Source organism: Mus caroli, unplaced genomic scaffold (assembly GCF_978045245.1).
Source record: "Mus caroli unplaced genomic scaffold, Mus_caroli_1 scaffold_18, whole genome shotgun sequence".
Lineage (NCBI taxonomy): Eukaryota > Metazoa > Chordata > Mammalia > Rodentia > Muridae > Mus > Mus caroli.
Genome location: NW_028227273.1, coordinates 70,716,548 through 70,737,142, shown reverse-complemented (window position 1 = coordinate 70,737,142; position 20,595 = coordinate 70,716,548). Strand labels below are relative to the sequence as shown.

At 37.6% G+C, this 20,595-nt stretch overlaps 1 protein-coding gene across 1 annotated transcript; it reads left to right on the top strand.

The window, feature by feature from the left end:
* Positions 1–621: 621 nt before the first annotated feature.
* On the top strand, positions 622–19,089 carry LOC110288200 (vomeronasal type-2 receptor 116-like). Its single transcript, XM_021154615.2, is given in 7 exon segments — positions 622–818; positions 1,751–2,039; positions 2,445–2,568; positions 2,571–3,256; positions 4,599–4,826; positions 14,831–14,954; positions 18,170–19,089. Coding segments are annotated over 7 exon segments (2,568 nt in total).
* The last annotated feature ends 1,506 nt before the right edge of the window (positions 19,090–20,595 follow it).

Genomic DNA, 20,595 nt, shown 5'->3' with positions numbered 1-20,595 from the left:
ATAATTTTAAATTCTCAAGACAATGTAAGTACAGATTTTGTTTAGATATTCTGTATCTGTCACTGCTGCAGCATTGTCTGTACAGCATTCTCTGTGGATATCAAAGGGTCTGAACATGGGGCTGATTTTCCCTCTCTGAAGATTTGTGAACAATGGCTAATGTGTAACCATGACCTCGGATTTTGTGAGGCCTTCCTGAACCATAAATGCATGTCTCATGGTGGATCAACTCAAAGGACATTGATATTATTTAGGGTGTTCACATAAACAGATTTTTGAGGCAGTCCTGGGACCAAATTTTCACAAAGTGGAATCTTTCCAGGGACCTTGATTTCCATAAACATGTGTGATGTCAACTATCAAGCTACATCATCCTCATCTGCATTATCAACCAAGTTAATCACATGCACAGTGGACATCAGGTGAAGATCCTCAGGAGAGAGCATCAATGATTCTTCCAGGGGTGAGGAAACACCTGTGGAAAAGGAAACATGAATGCATGTGTAGCATCTCCCTGGGACACAGTGTTAATAGTACATGGGGATCAATTGGTACCTGTTTGATTTCCTGATCTGTTTGGCACTTCACAATCAAACTGCCCAGACTCAGAACAGGAAAAATATGCTCACCTTGATTTTCCTCTTCTTGTTCCTGAACATTCCACTTCTTGTGGCTGGTTTTAATTCTCCCAGATGCTTTTGGAAAATGAAGTAGAATGAATACAGGGGTAGAAACCATGGTACAGGATGTATCTTCCTGATTCTTGCGATACAACAGCCTGTAAAGAAAGAGTATTTTAGTCATATTTTGAATATACAGTAAGTGCTTTTGTGATTTCCATGTACAGTCATCATGAATGTTTCCCAAGACTACTGAGGATGAGGAGCAAAGCATAGCTATGAGACTTTTGCATGATGTTTTCAGCCTGCAAAACAAGGAAGAACTTGAAATATTACTAGAGACTTAATGCTATCTTACCACTTAATTTGACACAGAATATTTTTTCAATAGTATTACATTAACAGGGATGGAAACTTAGCAATAAAACAAATTTAAACCTTTACCTGTCACTTAAACATCTCCCTAGACAATTTCCATTTCACAGGATCCCATGGTATCTTATCAATAGAATGACCATAAATTTTCTATGACTTTATCCTAGGTGTTTAGGCAAATTGCCATATAGAGACTTCTGATAGTCCTTCCATCACAGTGTAGTTTCCAGTGCATGTGCTTGGGCCACTAATATTGGAAAATCAGCCCCATGTATGACATACCTAGTTATACAGAACTTTCATATAGATATTCACTTACTTTCTAAAATTCCATCCATGTGGTCCCGATTTATGTACAGATACTTCATTAAAAAAAAATGAAGATATTTGTCCACTCTCAAGTTTACATTTTGATCTATACAAATTACTGGTTTTAACGACTTACAAAGTCCAGTTCTTTATTCTCTCCTTAGAACAAGGAAGCAATGGATGGACTCTAAGGGTTCTGTATGTGTTCTTTGAAAAGTGATGTTATTACTAATAGTGGTGACATCTCATTTATGAAAGGTGACCTTTCATTAACATTTCAAGGTTTCATGAACTTCCAGCTTCTTTGTCATCTCAACCACATTACACAGATCATTTCATTCTACATGGGGTGGGGACAATGCAATCCAGTGCAGATTTATCCATTTATTAACTGCAAATTATATCTATAAATTGCTGTCAATTATAAACACTATAACCTTTTACAGAACTCATACTGAAAACCACAAGTATGCTCTGGCTTTGGCTTTTTCCATATATGAAATCAACAGGAACCCTGATATTTTGCCAAATATGTCTCTAATATTTATATTCTCAGCAGACAGTTGTGAGTGGGAATCTGAATTGAGTCTCATTCCTATTGGTTTACAAAATTCTGATAATCTCCCTAATCATTTGTGTGAAGAATTAACCAAATGTATACTGGCCCTTACAAACATGAATTGGGCAACAACTGTGACACTTCATACAATCCTAAGTAACTTCAGGTCTGACCAGGTAAATTTTTATGTGTGTGTGATTATGTGGTTTCTCTCAATCTCTCTCTCTCTCTCTCTCTCTCTCTCTCTCTCTCTCTCTCTCTCTCTCTCGTGTGTGTGTGTGTGTGTGTGTGTGTGTGTGTGTGTGTGAGAGAGAGAGAGAGTGTGTGTTTATTGAGGCAGGGTGAGAATTCAGTCATGAAATCATATATCTCTAGTGCCAGCATGACCTTACTGGGCCTGGGCAAATATAAGTAGTTCAAGGGTATTATTCACAGACCTGATGGGGCTTCCACATTACTTTATATGGATTATATATGAGGGAGAAAATAATAGCTAGCTAAGATTTTTAGAACTGTGCAGAAAAAATGTATTTACATGTTCTAAGAATTCATTGTACCTCCTGCTGCTTCCTGTTTTCTAGTTCCTTCATATTACTTATGGAACTTTTCATCCTGTCCTGAGTGATCATGAAAAATTTCCCTATCTACATCAGATGGCCTCTGATCATACAACTCTAGCCCTTGCCCTGGTATCCTTCATAATTCATTTAGTTGGAACTGGGTAGGGTTGGTCATCTCAGACAGTGATCAAGGTATCCAATTTCTCTCCTATTTGAGAAGAGAGATGGAAAAATATACAGTCTGCTTTGCCTTTGTCAACTTGATTCCAATGAGCATGAATTTATACATGTCAAGAGCTGAAGTGTATTACAACCAAATCATGACATCATCCACAAATGTTGTCATCATTTATGGTGACACAGACAGTACCTTAGCTGTGAACTTTAGAATGTGGGAATCCCTAGGTATACAGAGACTATGGATCACCACCTCACAGTGGGATGTCAGTGCTAGTATGAAAGACTTTACATTTGGTAACAAATATGGGACTTTTGCCTTTGAATGACACCATAGTGAGATTTCTGGGTTTAAACATTTTGTCCAGACATTGAACTCTGTCAAATGCTCAGATGAGTATCTGATAAAGCTGGAATGGATGCACTTTAACTGTGAGGTCTCAGCCTCTAAATGTAAGACACTGAAGAACTGCTCATCCAATCACTCATTTGAATGGTTAATGGTACATACTTTTGACATGGCTTTTATTGAAAAGAATTATTACATATACAATGCTGTGTATTCTTTTGCCCATGCACTCCATCAGATGACTTTTCAAACGTTTGGTAATCTGCCCAAGGACAATGGGAAAGAACGCAATTATAGCTGCAAGAAGGTAATGTTTCTACTGTTAGATGATGTTTAGAATTATTAATCATATAGTTTTAAGAGAGTATAAATGCCCAAACCAAGTGTGCTAGAAAATGTTTTCAAAAATACAAAGAATTTTCATTGAGCAAGTAAATCTTGATATTAGTATTAAAATCTAATGTTAAGGGAACAGACTATAAGGCATAATCTGTCCATGTATACCTGTGATTTTGTTAAAATTACCTGAATATCATCATACATGTTCTAATACTGAAAACATACTGAGCCCATCCTCATGAGTCCACTCAATGATGAATCATAGTTCACAAGTTCTCAAGTATATTGTAATCATTGTAGGGTATTCTTTTAACTACACATCCAAACTCATACTGTTCCTACTCTAGGCTAGTGGTACTACTTGGTCCTCTGAGAGTAATTATAGAGAAAATCGTGTTAGAATTCAGCTCACTTCATTTGCGTGTGGTGATGTGAGTGAATGTATGTTTCCCACTGCTTATTTGTATGTTTCTCTGTTTCTGTTTATCTATGTGTATATCTATATCTGTGTCTACTACTAGACAAATATAGAGATAGATGTATACATATATATAGACAGAGTGACAGAGAAAGACAGAGAGAGATGGGTTATTTATAGACATTTTTTGCCAATCTGCCTATCTGTCTATGGCAGGTAGCATAAATTTGTCTGGTTCCTTTTCTTTCTGTATGGTGGATTTTGTCAGAATGTATATTCCTGTGTATAATTATCAATGCATATGTCTGCATGTGCCTGGGTTTTCTGTTTTTCTGTATGTTCTTTCATTTTTTGTCTGTTTGTCTGTGTATGAAATCATAAATATTTCTATGTGTCAATGTCACTCTGTGTGTATATCAATACATGTCTATGTGAACCTATGAATATTATTCGGTTCATGGGTTTTGTGCGTGTGTGTAACTGAGTATATGTTTTGTGTGGACCCGTGTCTGTTTGATGTTTTTGATGCATATTCTGTGTCTGTGTGTATGTGTGTTTCTATATGTGTGTTTGAACAAGTATATGTTTGTTTGTGTAAATAAGTGTGTGCTTGTGCTATGTGTGTATCTCTATATGGATGCAAGTCTCTCTGTTTCATGTGTCTCTATATTTCATATTGCAAATATTGTTGTCTACATGTATGTTTGTGCTTGATTGATAATTTCTTAGAGAACTAAAATAATAGCAACATTATAATTTTGTTCAGCCCTTGAATTTCATTAAAATTTTCACCAGCATATTGCCAATAAAGTTGCCTTTAAGATGAAGTAAGAATTTGTTTTCTTACTTTAAGGAAGAGACTATACTCTATATTATTCTGACTGTCTTTCAGCTGTATTCCTCTCTGAGAAAGAACCACTTCATTAATCCTGTTGGAGACAGAGTGAATATGAACCAAAGAGACAAACTACAGGAAGAGTATGACATTTTTTACATTTGGAATTTCCCACAGGGCCTCGGACTTAGAGTTAAAATAGGGATGTTTAGTCCCTATTTTCCAAATGGTCAACAGGTACATTTATCTGAAGATATGCTAAAGTGGGCAAAAGGAAGTTCACAGGTGGGTTCATCCTAATTGTACTAATTTAAATGGAACTTTCAAATGTGTGCTTCCAAACATCCTTGAATCTGGTGGAGTGAAATTAATTGCCATGTGCAAGACTAATTTGTACCATCCTATACTATGTTTATTTTTTCATGTTTTATGTCACTTTTTAGTAATTCATTGAGGATTTCCAACGTGAATACACCATAGTATCATATCAGAAACTGTTTCATGTCTTTAATATTAAATTAACTGTTTTAGAAAACAGTTTATATTATTTCCAGTATAGTGAGCAATATGCTACTAGTCCAATTATTACTATGACAGAGTAAGTTCCAATCTTATGATAAACCCTTTCAATGGATGTTTAAAGACCTTGGTTCTTTGCAAAGATAGAGTAAATGCATCATAATTAGGTCGCCAATTTTTATTATATTATTTTCAAGCCTGATTAACAACTAGTTCTAAATTTCCTACACTATTACCTAACCATGCATTAATATTTTATGACAAGCCGGGTGTGGTGGCGCACGCCTTTAATCCCAGCACTCAAAAAGCAGAGGCAGGCGGATTTCTGAGTTTGAGGCCAGCCTAGTCTACAAAGTGAGTTCCAGGACAGCCAGGGCTACACAGAGAAACCCTGTCTCAAAGAACCAAAACAAAAAAAATATAGCAAATTTAGATACCCATAAGAAATATACCTTGTCTTTTTCTGTTTCTTTTCTATGTTGGTATGGTTGTTTTGTCTGTATGTATATCTGTGAAACACCTGCATGAAAAGTATATATGGAAAGCAGAAGAATCATTCAAACCTCTGAGCATTTGCAAGAGCTTCTTCCCACACAGTGGGTGCTGGAAATTAAACATGGCTCCTACTCCTGAGTAACAATTGTTTTTGAGAATTTAGCCATGTCTACAGCCCTGAAGCATACCTTGTAAGACACAATGCTCACTAAAGAAAGTTGTCTGGCCCCATCCATTTTTGCATAGCTGATCCAAAAAAAGAAGTCTGTGCAAGTTGCATGCTGTATGTGAGGAGAAATTGATAGTAATAAAAATTAATATTTGAGAAAATTTGAAAAATAATATCTCATGTACATGCTATTTATAACATAGGTATGAATCTCATGTGATTAGTTTTAATGTGTCATATTCAAACTGCTAATTTCATTTGAATATCTCCTGTTGCTCTGATAATATGAAATTTAAAGTTACTATTCTTCCTCAATGTGATTAAGAATTCCATTCTTAGGGAAAAGAACATAGGAGCTGAAAATGAAGTGATATAACTGAGTATCAATTTAGAGGATAGAATTGAAATCTCATTTATTTTCTATATAAACCTCAGTGTTATATATATATATATACATATATATGTATATATATATATAATCTCAATGTGGAATCTAATGAATAAAAATGTGAGGACATCAAGGAAATATTCAAAACAGAATCATAGATTTAAGTGGAAGTATGTTCAATGATATACTAAACAAGGAATCAAAGAATGATTATAAGAATGTAAAAAAAATAAAATAAAGGAAGGACAGTAATCACCGATGGGTGAATACAATGAAACTGTGAAATCTTTAACCACTGAGACATTGAGTATGAAAATGGCAAAGGATTTCACTAAATTATAAAATAATGAAGGAATTTCAAGCAAATATATATATGTATATATATTGATCAATATGTATATATGTCAATCAATATTCTCACATAAGGCATGCTCCAAATTGAGGATTGAAGAAAAAGCCTTAAGAAATAGAAAATTCAAACTATGACAAGGATAAAACAAGAAAAATAAAACTCATAGGTTAACAAGGAAGTATGATTAAAAGATCAAATTAAACCAATGGGAACAAGACAGAGAAGAAGCCACTCTAAGTATCTATTGTATATCCATTCTATTGCACCTGTACATATCCAAAATAATGTAGGAAAAATAGACATCTGTCGAGTAGAAACATAAATAGCAAAGTTTGAAATAGCAACTACTCAGCTTTTGAAATAAGATAGTCCTTGACAAACTTTACTTAAAATTTACTGTGGAAAAAGGAGCAGGTTCCACAAGCTTCAATCATTTTTAAATGTAGCTTGCTCATTCATTCATTCATTCATTCATTCATTTCCTTTACATACTGATAACCATTTACACGCCCTCTTCTACTCCTATTCCTTCTCCTATCCTTCTCCTTCCTCCCATCCACTACTACTTCTTTCTTTAGAAAAGGGGATTGCCTCCCCCATAGCAACATGCTTTGGCATATCATTGCACAACAATTAGGCACAGATTCATGTTCTCTTATTGGGGTCAGGAGAAACAAACCAATAGGGGTAAAGAATCTTAAAGAAAGGCAGCAAAGTAAGATACAGATCTTGGTACTGCTCTTAGGAATCCCTTGAAAAGACCACACTGCACAATGGTTAAAAAACTTTATATGCTCCAGTACAGGGGAACACCAGGACCAAGAAGTGGGAGTGAGTAGGTAGGGGAGCGGGGGGAGGGGAGGGGGTAAATAGGGGATTTTTATGATAGCATTTGAAATGTAAATGAAGAAAATACCTAATAAAATTTTTTTTACAGGTTTAGAATGCCTAGGTAAGTTCTATGCATTATTCATGGTGGTAGGCTCAGTCTCTGTGAGCCCTTATGGCAGGTTAATTGATTATGTAGGCTTTCTTGTGGTTTCCTTTATCTCTCTTGCTCCCATGATCTTTCTTTCCCTTCTTCCCCTCTTGTTCAGGATTCTGTAGGCTCAAACTATTGTTTGGGTGTGTATCTCTGCATCTGCATAATTCAGTTGCTGAGTGATGCCTCTCTCATCAAGGACATTTTAGGCTCTTGCCTTCAAGTATAACTGAGTATTATTGCCAGCATCAGGAGTAAGCTTTCTCCTATGGAATGTCTCTCAAGCTGGACCAGTCATTGGTTATCTATCCAATTTCCTCTGCTCCTTCTTTACTCCCACACATCTTTAGACATGATAAAGTGTAGGTCAAAGGTTTTGTGGATTGTATATTGTCGAAATCCTCACCCTGGAAAACTTGCCTGCTTCTTGGAGATGGACATTACAGGATCCCTATCCGCCTTTGCTAGGAGAATTAGCTAAAGTCATCCTCATTTATTTCTAAGAGTTTCTATTTCCTTAGCTTTCTAACTTGAATCACACATGCCACCCCATATTAATAATCTCACAAAATATTCTGTGCCGTAGTCTACACTCACCCTGTCATGCCCTTCTCTTCTCATCCCCACTCCACTCCTTTCATTGCAAAACACTATTCACCCATGATGTCAATTCTATTTCCCATTGTCAGGGGAATATATCTATTTTATCTTATGCCATCTTTTTTTACTTACCTTTTTTTAGGTTTAGGGATTTTTAGCACACAATTTACATTCTTAAATGAGAAGGATAAAAATTATTATGTCTTTCAAAAATTAAGAGATATAATTGCCAATCCAGTTGTGATATCCAGTGAGTTTATTCCTTATAATACCAGGAAAAATAAAAACTTTCATGATGAACACAATTACAATAAGTCATAACTGATAAATGAGCACTAAGATGGACTTTAAAAGAACTCCATCATGTATAAAAGTTCAATGAGCACAAGAGGTCAAAATAATATATAAAAAACATTTAAATTCTTGAAAGAACAACTACTAAAAATGTGTCGAACTACTGAACAATAGTGAACAAGTAATTTTAGTGATAAGTAAATGTTAGTGGTTGTCTTAGTCAGGGTTTCTATTCCTGCACAAACATCATGACCAAGAAGCAAGTTGGGGAGAAAAGGGTTTATTCGGCTTACACTTCCATACTGCTGTTCATCACCCAAGGAAGTCAGGACTGGAACTCAAGCAGGTCAGGAAGCAGGAGCTGATGCAGAGGCCATGGAGGGATGTTCTTTACTGGCTTGCCTCCCCTGGCTTGCTCAGCCTGCTCTCTTATAGAACCCAAGACTACCAGCTCAGGGATGGTCCCACCCACATGGGGCCTTTTCCCTTGATCACTAATTGAGAAAATGCTTTAAGGTTGGATCTCATGGAGGCATTTCCTCAACTGAAGCTCCTTTCTCTGTGATAATTCCAGCTGTGTCAAGTTGACACAAAAATACCCAGTACAATTGACCCCTTGTCAACTTGACACACAAACACATCACTAGTAAGCCTCAACCCTTACATTCTTATTCATCCCCAAAATCTAAATAACTTTAAAAGTCCCACAGTCTTTACATATTCTTAAAATTTCAATCTCTTTAAAATATCCATCTCTTTTAAAATCCAAAGTCTTTTAACAATTAAAAGTCTCTTAACTCTGGGCTCCACTAAAACAGTTTCTTCCTTCAAGAGGGAAAATATCAGGGCACAGTCACAATCAAAGCAAAAATCAATCTCCAACCGTCCAATGTCTGGGATCCAACTCACGATCTTCTGGGCTCCTCCAAGGGCTTGGATCACTTCTCCAGCCATGCCCTTTGTAGCACACATGTCATCTTCTGGGCTCCAGATGCCTGTACTCCACTGCTGCTGCTGCTCTTGGTGGTCATCTTATGGTACTGGCATCTCCAAAACACTGCATGACCCCTTCAGTCCTGGGCCTTCAATTACAACTGAGGCTGCACCTTCACCAATGGCCTTCCATGACCTCTCACAGTGCCAAACCTCAGCTGCTCTGCATGACCCCTTCATGCTTTCAAAACCAGTACCACCTGGGTGACCCTTACACATTACCAAGTCCCGCTGCAGAAGGAGTACAACCTTGCCTATTTCTGGAACACAGCCTCTTTGTGCTGTCAGAAAACACTTCCCAGAAGATGTCATATCAACGATGCTGGTCTCTTCTTAATCACTGCTAATTTCTTAGCTCCAGCTAACCAGCATCAATAGTCCCAGTAATGCAAAGTTTTTGCTTTAGTAGTTCTGGTATCTTGTTAATCACAGCTGATTCTTCAGCCCCAGCTAACCAGAACTACAAAATCTTCACAATCAAAACAGCAATAGCCCTGAAAAGAGTCTTTAATTTTCCCTCTGAAATTTTACAAACCAGACCTCCATCTTCTGCACTGTTCTCAACATTATCTTCCAAGCTCCTACACAACATCTGACAGAGCTCTTAACAACGAATGGATCATCAAACCCAAAGTTCCAAAGTCCTTCCACAGTCCTCCCCAAAACATGGTCAGATTGTCACAGGAATACCCCACTCTGCTGGTACCAATTTGTCTTAGTCAGGGTTTCTATTCCTGCACAAACATCATGACCAAGAAGCAAGTTGGGGAGAAAAGGGTTTATTCGGCTTACACTTCCATACTGCTGTTCATCACCAAAGGAAGTCAGGACTGGAACTCAAGCAGGTCAGGAAGCAGGAGCTGATGCAGAGGCCATGGAGGTATGTTCTTTACTGGCTTGCCTCCCCTGGCTTGCTCAGCCTGCTCTCTTATAGAACCCAAGACTACCAGCCCAGGGATGGTCCCACCCACATGGGGCCTTTTCCCTTGATCACTAATTGAGAAAATGCTTTAAGGTTGGATCTCATGGAGGCATTTCCTCAACTGAAGCTCCTTTCTCTGTGATAATTCCAGCTGTGTCAAGTTGACACAAAAATACCCAGTACAGTGGTCATCTCTAATCAAATATCACAGACAATGAGTTTGGTTTAATTTTAGCACAATATTTTTTTTATTGATTCTTTTGGAATTTCACATAATGCAGCCTGATCATACTCAGTTCCCACTTCTTAGATGTCATGCTTCTCCATGACAACAACCTTCAAAAAAATTAAAATGAAAGAGTCCACGTTCTGCTGTGTACATACTCACTGGAGCATGGCAATCCTTTCAGTTCCTGCCCTATAAAATGAACTTAGTTGTTCCCTCCCAAAGAAACTCCAGAAGCTTTCAGTTGAGGACAGCTAACATCAAATTTTTTATCATATATTTTAAGAGGTTTTTTTTTTCTCCCTGTTTAAGCTGATTCTCTTTCTTGGATGGTGGGGGAAGGGTAGGGGTGGGGATGCCAGAAGGAATTGTTACATAAGTCTTTCCTGTACCTCCTTAGCATCTATGAATGTACAATCATTCCAATCACTGCAAAAGTAGGTTCGTGGCACTTTAAAAGCACCAAGAGCAAAGATAATGAGTATCTACCAGGGTTCTACTGTTATCAGAGAGAAAAACATGTGACCTAAGTTCAGTAGAGCTACAGACACAGACAAGGCCTTCTGAGTCAGCACAGCCCAGGTATATTTACTTGGTTTCATGCTGCAGTCCAGATCATGAAAATTTCCAAATTTTTAGTTGTAACATGTGCTATGGAAATCAACATAGACAGTGATGCAGTAGGACCATGGACCCAGAAATAGCCATCAGGAACAGTGCGGTTCCTGACATCCCCCTTGTCTCTTGTGACAGTGAATTGCACTCAGATCAATATGGCTCCATATGACAGTCGAACCCATGAACCACAGCATGACTTAAGGTGACAACCCAGTCTTAGGGCATTCACCTGGCCTTTGGCAGTTTCACAGGTCATAGACATCAATAAAAATCACATTTCCTGCAGTACCTCTGGCCTACACATGAACATTGTGGCAGCAGAAACCACATATATCTGTAGAGACATTGCTAAGAACACAAACACAGATATCAACAAATACTTTGTGTGCCATAGACCTACAGGCCCAGATATGGACCTTGGTAGTAGTAATGACCTAAACATCACCATGGCTAAATATAACATCACAGGTGTTATACTCACATCAAAATGGCCACTGAGGGAATGATTGATTTATTAAACATTGATGTTTTGATTACTTCATCTTGTAGAGGCTTGAAGCCTCAGAGAAGAGAGGTGATAGAAAGGTGAGACAGGAATTGAAGGGTGGATAGAGGAGTACGCTTTTAGAGAGAAAGGGGAAGGGGATGTGGAGTGGAGTTTGTAGAGAGAAGAATGGGACAGCATAATATTTGAAATGTAAACAAGTAAAATGAATAACAACAAATAAATAGACAACAATTTGTGGCATGCCTGGGAGTTAAAAAAAAAAAAAAAAACCCTCTCTTATATACATTAAGAGAACACATCTGATAAAATGCGGTGGCAACAAAATAATGAAGTAGAACAGAAGAGATATAATTAGATTACTACCATATTGATCATTATGGACATGCCTGAAATAATTCTTGACCAAACATCTACCAACAGGTGTCAACAACACGAGTAAAAATCATTCCTTGTACCCAAACAACTTCATTCCATGAATGCAAATATGGTTCATCAAATGAATATCAGTTACATGTAAACATCACACAATTAAACTAAAGGATAGAACTATATTTTATCCAAAAACAATCAGAAAAACTCAATGCAGTCTACCATCATTTCAAAATTTAAAAAAGAATATACTAAAGTCTGTCAGTCTAGGAGAATACATGTTGCAATAATGAAGATTTCTATGTCAAACCTATTGATGATATTGTACTACATGGACAGGAGAATCAAAGAAGTTCAATTAAAATGAGAAGTGAGAACAATATTTGTAGTGGCATGTGTCTTTCACGTACATTTTGAATTATGATTCAGGAGTATCTCTCTGCATTTGTGGTCATCAGACTTTTGCATTGACTCTACTCAAACCTGGGCTGAAATGCCTTAAATGAAGAGCAGGATGTGGACAAGGAAATGCATTTTCAAAACTCATCATAAAGGATACCCAAGATTTAAGATACAATTTGCTAAACGCATGAAACTCAAGAAGAATGAAGACCAAAGTGTGGACACTGTGCACCTTCTCAGAATTGGGAACAAAACACCCAGGGAAGGAGTTACAGAGACAAAGTTCGTAGCGGTGATGAAAGGATGGACCATTTAGAGACTGCCGTACCCAGGGATCCATCCCATAATCAACTTCTAAACGCTGACACCATTGCATACACTAGCAAGATTTTGCTGAAAGGACCCAAATATAGCTGTCTCTTGTGAGACGATGCTGGGGCCTAGCAAACACAGGAGTGGATGTTCACAGTCAGCTATTGGATGTATCACAGGGCTCCCAATGGAGAAGCTAGAGTAAGTACCCAAGGAGCTAAAGGGATCTGCAACCCTATTGTTGGAACAACATGATGTACTAACTAGAACCCCGGAGCTCTTGTCTCTAGCTGCATATGTATCAAAAGATGGCCTAGTCAGCCATCAATGGAAAGAGAGGCCCATTGGACTTGCAAACTTTATATGCCCCAATATAGGGGAATGCCAGGGCCAAAAGAATGGGAATGGGTGGATAGGGAAGTGGGGGGGCGCTATGGGGGACTTTTGGGATAGCATTGGAAACGTAATTGAGGAAAATATGTAATAAAAATATTAAAAAAAAAAAAAAAGAACCAGGGGAATGCCAGGACCAAGAAGTGGGAGTGGGTGGGTAGGGGAGTAGGAGGGGGGTCTGGGGGACTTTGGGGATAGCATTTGAAATGTAAATGAAGAAAATACCTAATTAAAAAAAAATAAATTGGAAAAAAAAATAGTCTTTAAATTCTTAGTTAGTGGTAAAATGAATAAAAAATAAATATAGTAAAAGAAGGAAAATCTTGTGCCCTGATCTATAAAGGAAGTTAAGGTCTACTAATACTGCAAAGAAGAACCTCTTTTCAACAAAATGAAAAAAAGAAAGAGTTGTAGTTAAACATATGTCTGGATAACATAAAATGAATCTATATATAATAGACTCTGGGATAGCAATCAGAACCTAACAAAAATGAAGGATTCAAATTCAGCATGCAGATATTAGAAAAATTCCAATGCAGTATGTAGATAGCCATCTCGAGATTCCTTATAACGCCAAGATTTTTTAATTACAGAAACACTTAAATTAACTTTAAGCAATCAAAGTCATCCTAAGGTTTTCACACAATTTGCAGGCTCTGAAGTCTTTTTACCTCAGGAAAGACTCCATCTTCCTGCTCACTACACAACTCAGCACCTGCTCACCACAAATGCAGTAGGACTCATCATAGGCTGCTGTTGATATGTTTCCTCTTAGTTTGTTAAGTTTTGCTGTCCTAATGTTGTTGAGGTTATTTTGGTTATATGATATTTGAGGCCTTATTTCCCCTGTTTTGTGTGTCCTTTACTCCTAATTTGCTACAACTTGCTGTTATTAAACAGTAACTATAAGCAAATTGAAGAGGAAAAGGTCGATTTGACTCATAGGTTACACTCAAGGGAAGAAAAGGCATGGCCCTGGATAATGCAACTGAAACAGAGTCACTCAAGGAACTCTGCTTTCTGGCTTGTTCTGTATGATTTCTAATGTACCACTGCCTAGAGACAACTCTGCTCCCAATTGGCTTGCTACTCACACCTCAATTAACATTTTTCTATATGCCTCACATATATGATGACAGACTAATCTGATGAAGAAAATTTCTCAATTATGATTCGCTGTGCCTTTACACTGTATTAACATTTTTCTATATGCCTCACATATATGATGACAGACTAATCTGATGAAGATAATTTCTCAATTATGATTCGCTGTGCCTTTACACTGTATTATGTGCTCGGGTGACAAAAATTAACTAGAATAACCACCTTGAAACTTCTATAGTGTTCTCACACAGGATTTAATCAGGTTATATTCTTGAATTTCAAGTAACTAGGAAACAACTCAACTTTTCCTCATTTTTTCCATATATTGATATGTGTCATCATACAATGCACTAAGATCTTCTAACTTTTTTGGTTTATATAAAATTAGTTTATTGAGCCAAGCGGTGGTGGTACACACCTTTAATCCCAGCACTTGGGAGGCAGGGGCAGGTGAATTTCTGAGTTCGACGCCAGCCTGGTCTACAAAGTGAGTTCCAGGACAGCCAGGACTATACAGAGAAACCCTGTCTCAAAAAAAAAAAAAAAAAACAAATTAGTTTATTAATATCACATGTTAAGATAATATAATTATGGAAGGGGAAAATCAAACTTCTTTTAGCAGCATGTGTCTACACTTTATTAGATGCCAACTTCTATGTGCAGTGCTGATTGTGGTCCTGGATCTAGAAAATTTGGGATGGACGGAATGGCAGAATGCTGTTTTCATTGCAAACCCTGCCCTGAAAATGAAATTTCTAATGAGACAAGTGAGTATTTCCTGCTGGAATAAGTTCTTCAAAAGGATTGTCATCTTGCCCCATATTGGAATGCTGAGGTAGTTAAAAATGAAAGTTTAATAGTAAAATACATCTCTGTCCTAAGTTAGTCCTAAGTGTTATATGAAAACAGTGATTTAGTATGTCCTTATTAAGAAAAAAAGTAGAAATTGGCCTGCATCTTTGAAAACCTAGAAAATTCATTATAGATGGCATACTCTCAAATAATAGTTTTGATAAGGAAACTTAAATGTACGCTACACAAGATCTTTTCTAGTAATTAATGCCCTCAAAGTATATGCAATTCATTAATCTTTAAAGAATTTACTTATTTTGACTTGATGTATATGGTTTTAACTAAGGTCATGCTTACCCTGCATATACATATGCACATGGAAGACACAATAATGCACGCACTTATGTGTAAACAAACCCAAGTCCTCTGAAGATGAATGAAGAGGGAAAATAATAATTTGTAAAATTATAAGATATTCAAATGAGTATTTTATTCCTAAGGGATGTTTTGCATAAGGAACATTATTTTTTTCAAAAGTTCAATGTTCTTTGAAATTTAGAAAACTGAGGCTTACTCTTGACACATGATATGAAAATGTGAGGGGTCCTCTAATCATTACTATCATACATTGTGCCCATTTAAAATTTTCCACAATAGAACACATTAATATTGTTTTTTGTTTGTTTGTTTGTTTCGAGTATTTATTAAAGGATTTGTTTTACTTTCATACCTATTATTTTTTAAATTAATTCATTTTTTACACTCCATGCTTTGTTCCTGCACCCCTGATCCACCTCTGACTGTTCTACATCCCATACCTCCTCCCTACCCCAATTTTACTTGGATGTGCCCACCCCCGACCCCCACCCCACATGATCTCTAAACTCCCTGGGGCATCCAGTCTCTTGCTATTTAGAGAAAAGGACTCAAGCCCAAGGGCCAGAAGAAGGAACAGAAACAGGCAACTTCTGGAAATAGGAGGTTGTGGGGACCTTCCAGAACGCACCAGAGATCTGAAAGAGTTTCTGGACTCAAAGGGAGGGAGCTTAGATGAAATGCCCGACAGTAGGGAGAGGGACCTTATAGAAGCCACCTCCAGCAAGAAGACTGGACATCAAGTGAGGGATGGGATTGCCATCTCACAGTCACATCTCTGACACATATTTGTTCCTGTCTGAAAGAATTACAGGGATGGAAATGGAGTGAGCCTGAGGAAAAGAATGTCCAGTGACAGGACCAAAGTCTAATCCAGCACAAGGGGAGGTCCAAAGTGCTGACACTATTACTGAGACTATAGAGCACTCACAAAAAGGGACCTAGCATGACTGCCCTTCAAAAGACCCAACAAGCAGCTGAAAGAGTGAGATAGAGATGTTTGTACCCAACCAATGTACAGAAGCAGCTGACCCCTGATATTGAATTAGGGAAGGCTGAAAGAAGCTGAGGAGAAGGGTGATCCTGTATGAGGACCAGCAGTCTCAATTGATCTGGACCACCGAGATCTATCAAACACTATACCACCAAAGACGCAGCATACACTAGCTGATATGAGACCCCAAACACACATACAGTAGAGAACTCCCAGCTCTGTGTTTTTTTAGAAATGATGCCCATTAATATTGTTTTGTCCTTAAAGGAATTAACCAAAGATTTCAAATGGCATTGGCACTAGCATAGTCCATGTTAGTCAACTAACTATTTAGTTAGAATGAATTAAATACAAATGGCAGGCATGTAGTTTTTCTGGGCTTTTGTGCCAACCTATATAATGGAAGTGAGATCATAAGACGACTTTATTGCTAGTAAGATTGCTTAGAACTTAAATCCTTCCCCACTATGTGTAAGTTTATCCCCAGAACCCATCAACTAGTAGGAGGTAACCAACTCCTACCAGTTGCTTTGTGATACGCATACAGTTCTACATTGAACATATACATAAGTAATTCAACAAGGCTGTTTGGAGACACATGACATTGGTACAGTCAACCAAACTCAAATATTCTCCAAAAGCAATACATTTTGCTCACAACCAAGCTAAATTCTTAGCCCTTAAACAAGTAGAATAATAACGGCTCTCCACAAATGAATTGCTCCATATAAAAGACTTCTAACTGTGGAAGTACATTATTTATCCCATGTTGCAATCATTCAATGACTCAGTGCAATGGCAATTAGATTTCCTACACACACAATGGTGGGAACTACAAAGCGTTTTATCTTCAGAAATAGGATTGCTGCCTTTCTATAAAAAGGCTTATGAATGTGATATTACTACAGTCATAAGAGGACAAAATTGGAATGATTTTTAAATTATTTTTGAATTTATAAAAATCAATATATTTGTATAAATTTCAGATCTCACTCTCACCTTCATGCTTCCCCTATATAAACCTAATCATTCTCAAGTTAATGATACTTTATGTTACTATTATATGTAAACACATTCATAAATATACACATCCATGATACATGATCAAAACAATATAGTAAAATAGACCAAAAAAAAACTTTGTTGCTTTCATTTCCCTAATGATGATCACCATTAAAAAAAGGGAAAATGTTATTTCATGTAACAGTGACTTTTAATGCATTCTAAAAAAACTGGTTTGGGAAATATCTAGAGCTAGCCCCTGTGCCAGGTGATCTCACTGGCTCTGTCTCAGCCTGCAGACTTGCCAGTCCTGCTAGTATACATGCCTCCCACCAGGCTAATTTGGACAGGGGCCCCTAAGTTCCTCTCTCTTTCAGGCAATGCCCCACACATCCCTGGTTAGCCATATCAAAATATAATTACCAGGAGGAATCAAGACTCTTAATGCTTAATTAGTCAATCAGAATTATGTATCAATAATAACACAATTATATAATTCCAATACAATAATTTCAGATCCAAATGATAATGACAAAGCTTTAACACAATAATTCTAAACTCTTGATAACACCACCTCAGTCTCCATTCTGGTTCCCTCTCTCTGCCTCAGACCCCACTCTGTCTCCTCAACTCCTTGCTCTGCCTCCCTTCTCCTGTCTAATCACAAGCCTCCCACTGCCCTAATGTGATTAGACAGGGAAAACCCTGCAACACCAAACAAACTTACATAGTGCAGCACTCCTTCTATATGCTGAAATGAAATATCCTGTCAGTAAAATAGCTGAAGCTGCACTAACAATATCTTCATTTCTCCATTAGATGTGGATAATTGTATCCAGTGTCCAGAGGACCAATATGCTAACACAGAACAGAATCACTGCATTCATAAAGCTGTTGTATTTCTCAGCTATAAAGAACCATTGGGCATGGCACTTTCCTTACTCTCCTTGTTCTTCTCTGCATTTACAACTGTGGTTCTTGGGGTCAATGTGAAGCACCACAATACTCCAATTCTTAAGGCCAATAACAGAACTCTCACCTACCTCTTGCTTATCTCACTCATCTTTTGTTTCCTCTGCCCTTTGCTCTTCATTGGCCATCCAAATGCAGCCACCTGCATTCTACAACAACTCACATTTGGAGTTGTATTCACTGTTTCTCTCTCCACTGTCTTGGCTAAAACAATTACTGTAGTTCTGGCATTCAAAATCACAACCTCCCAAAGAATGATGAAGTACTTTCTAGTTTCAGGGGCAATTAACTATATCATTCCCATTTGTACTCTCATCCAAGTTATTGTATGTGCAGTCTAGCTGGAAGCTTCTCCTCCTTCTGTTGATATTGATGCACAGTCTGAGCATGGACACATCATCATTGTATGCCACAAGGGTTCAGTCAATGCATTTTACTGTGTTCTGGGATACTTGGCTATCCTGGCCTTTGGGAGCTTCACTCTGGCTTTCTTTTCCAGAAACCTTCCTGGTGCCTTTAATGAAGCCAAATCTATAACATTCAGTATGCTGGTGTTCTGCAGTGTCTGGGTTACTTTCATCCCTGTTTACCATAGCACCAAAGGCAAGATCATGGTGGCTGTGGAGATCTTCTCCACTTTGGCTTCCAGTGCAGGGATGCTGGGATGCATCTTTGTCTCTAAATGTTACACAATATTGTTTAGACCAGACCAAAATTCTCTTGAAATGATCAGGGTGAAATCATCTTCCAATGCTCATGTTTCATAAATTCTGAAAGACGTATAGATGTTTCATAATCAACAAATATTGGATTACATTGCCATAATTATCTGGTTTTGGAATAACTCTCAATGTTTTCTCTAATGATATTGCCTAGCAATAACATGTCTGCTGATATTTCCATTGATCCTATATTCTTCCACAATGTTCAAAAAAAAATCATCTTCCTTTGACAGATAGAGATAATAGCATCCTGATCCATTCTAAGAGTTAGGGGAGTACTTCTAGGAGCATAAAGGAAAGAGGAATATTTTTATCCACAGGTTGTTAGAATATTTCCAAAAATTGAATTGATGTCTCTTTTGGGTTGCATATGTAACTGAAGCTATATTTGCACATTATAAGACAAACAACAGAGGAAAAGATATTAAAAAAATATGGTATATTTACACAATGGAGTACTACTCAGCTATTAAAAATAATGAATTTATGAAATTCATGGGAAAATGGATGTATCTGGAGGATATCATCCTAAGTGAGGTAACCCAATCACAAGAGAAGTCACTATCAAGAATGCACTCACTGATAAGTGGATATTAGCCCAGAAACCTAGAATACCCAAGATACCACTTCCAAAACACAAGAAAATCAAGAAGGAAGACCAACTAGTGGATACTTCATTCCTCCCTAGAATAGGGAATAAAATATCCATGGAAGGAGTTGCAGAGTCAAAGTTTGGAGCTAAAACGAAAGGATGGACCATCCAGACTCTGCCCCACCCTGGGGTCCATCCCATAATCAGCCACCAAACCCAGACACTATTGCATACACCAGCAAGATTTTGCTGAAAGGACCCTGATGTAGCTGTCTACTGTGAGGCTTTGCCAGTGCCTGGCAAATACAGAAGTGGATGGTCACAGTCATCTATAGGATGGAACACAGGGCCCCCAATGTAGGAGCTAGAGAAAGTACCCTGGAGGTGAAGGGTTCTGCAACCCTATAGGTGGAACAACAATATGAACTAATCAGTACCCCCAGAACTTGTGTCTCTAGCTGCATAGGTAGCAGAAGATGGCCTAATTGGCCATCATTGGGAAGAGAGGCCCTTTGGTCTAACAAACTTTATATGCCCCAGTACAGGGGAAAGCCAGGGCCAAGAATTGGGTGTGAGTTGGTAGGGGAACAGGGCAGGGGGATGGTATAGGGGACATTTGGGATAGCATTTGAAATGTAAATGAAGAAAATATCTAATAAAAAATTAAGACAAACAAAATCACACACATAAACTCACACATATGCACTTAACTAAAATTTCATAAAATTTTTTTAAAAAAATACAGAAGAATGTTGCAAAAACTTTCCACCGGGAATCTGCTTTTTAATGTTCTCCTATGGTGTCACAATTATAGCAAGTTACAGGAAGGGATCAGATATGAGTAGAAATGACTTGGTTTATTTTCAGATACTCTATAGATAACTCAATTTTAAGTATATCATCAAAGACACACTTGTGAAATTTTCAGAGAAAGCACAGCTTTTTGAAGTAATATCTTC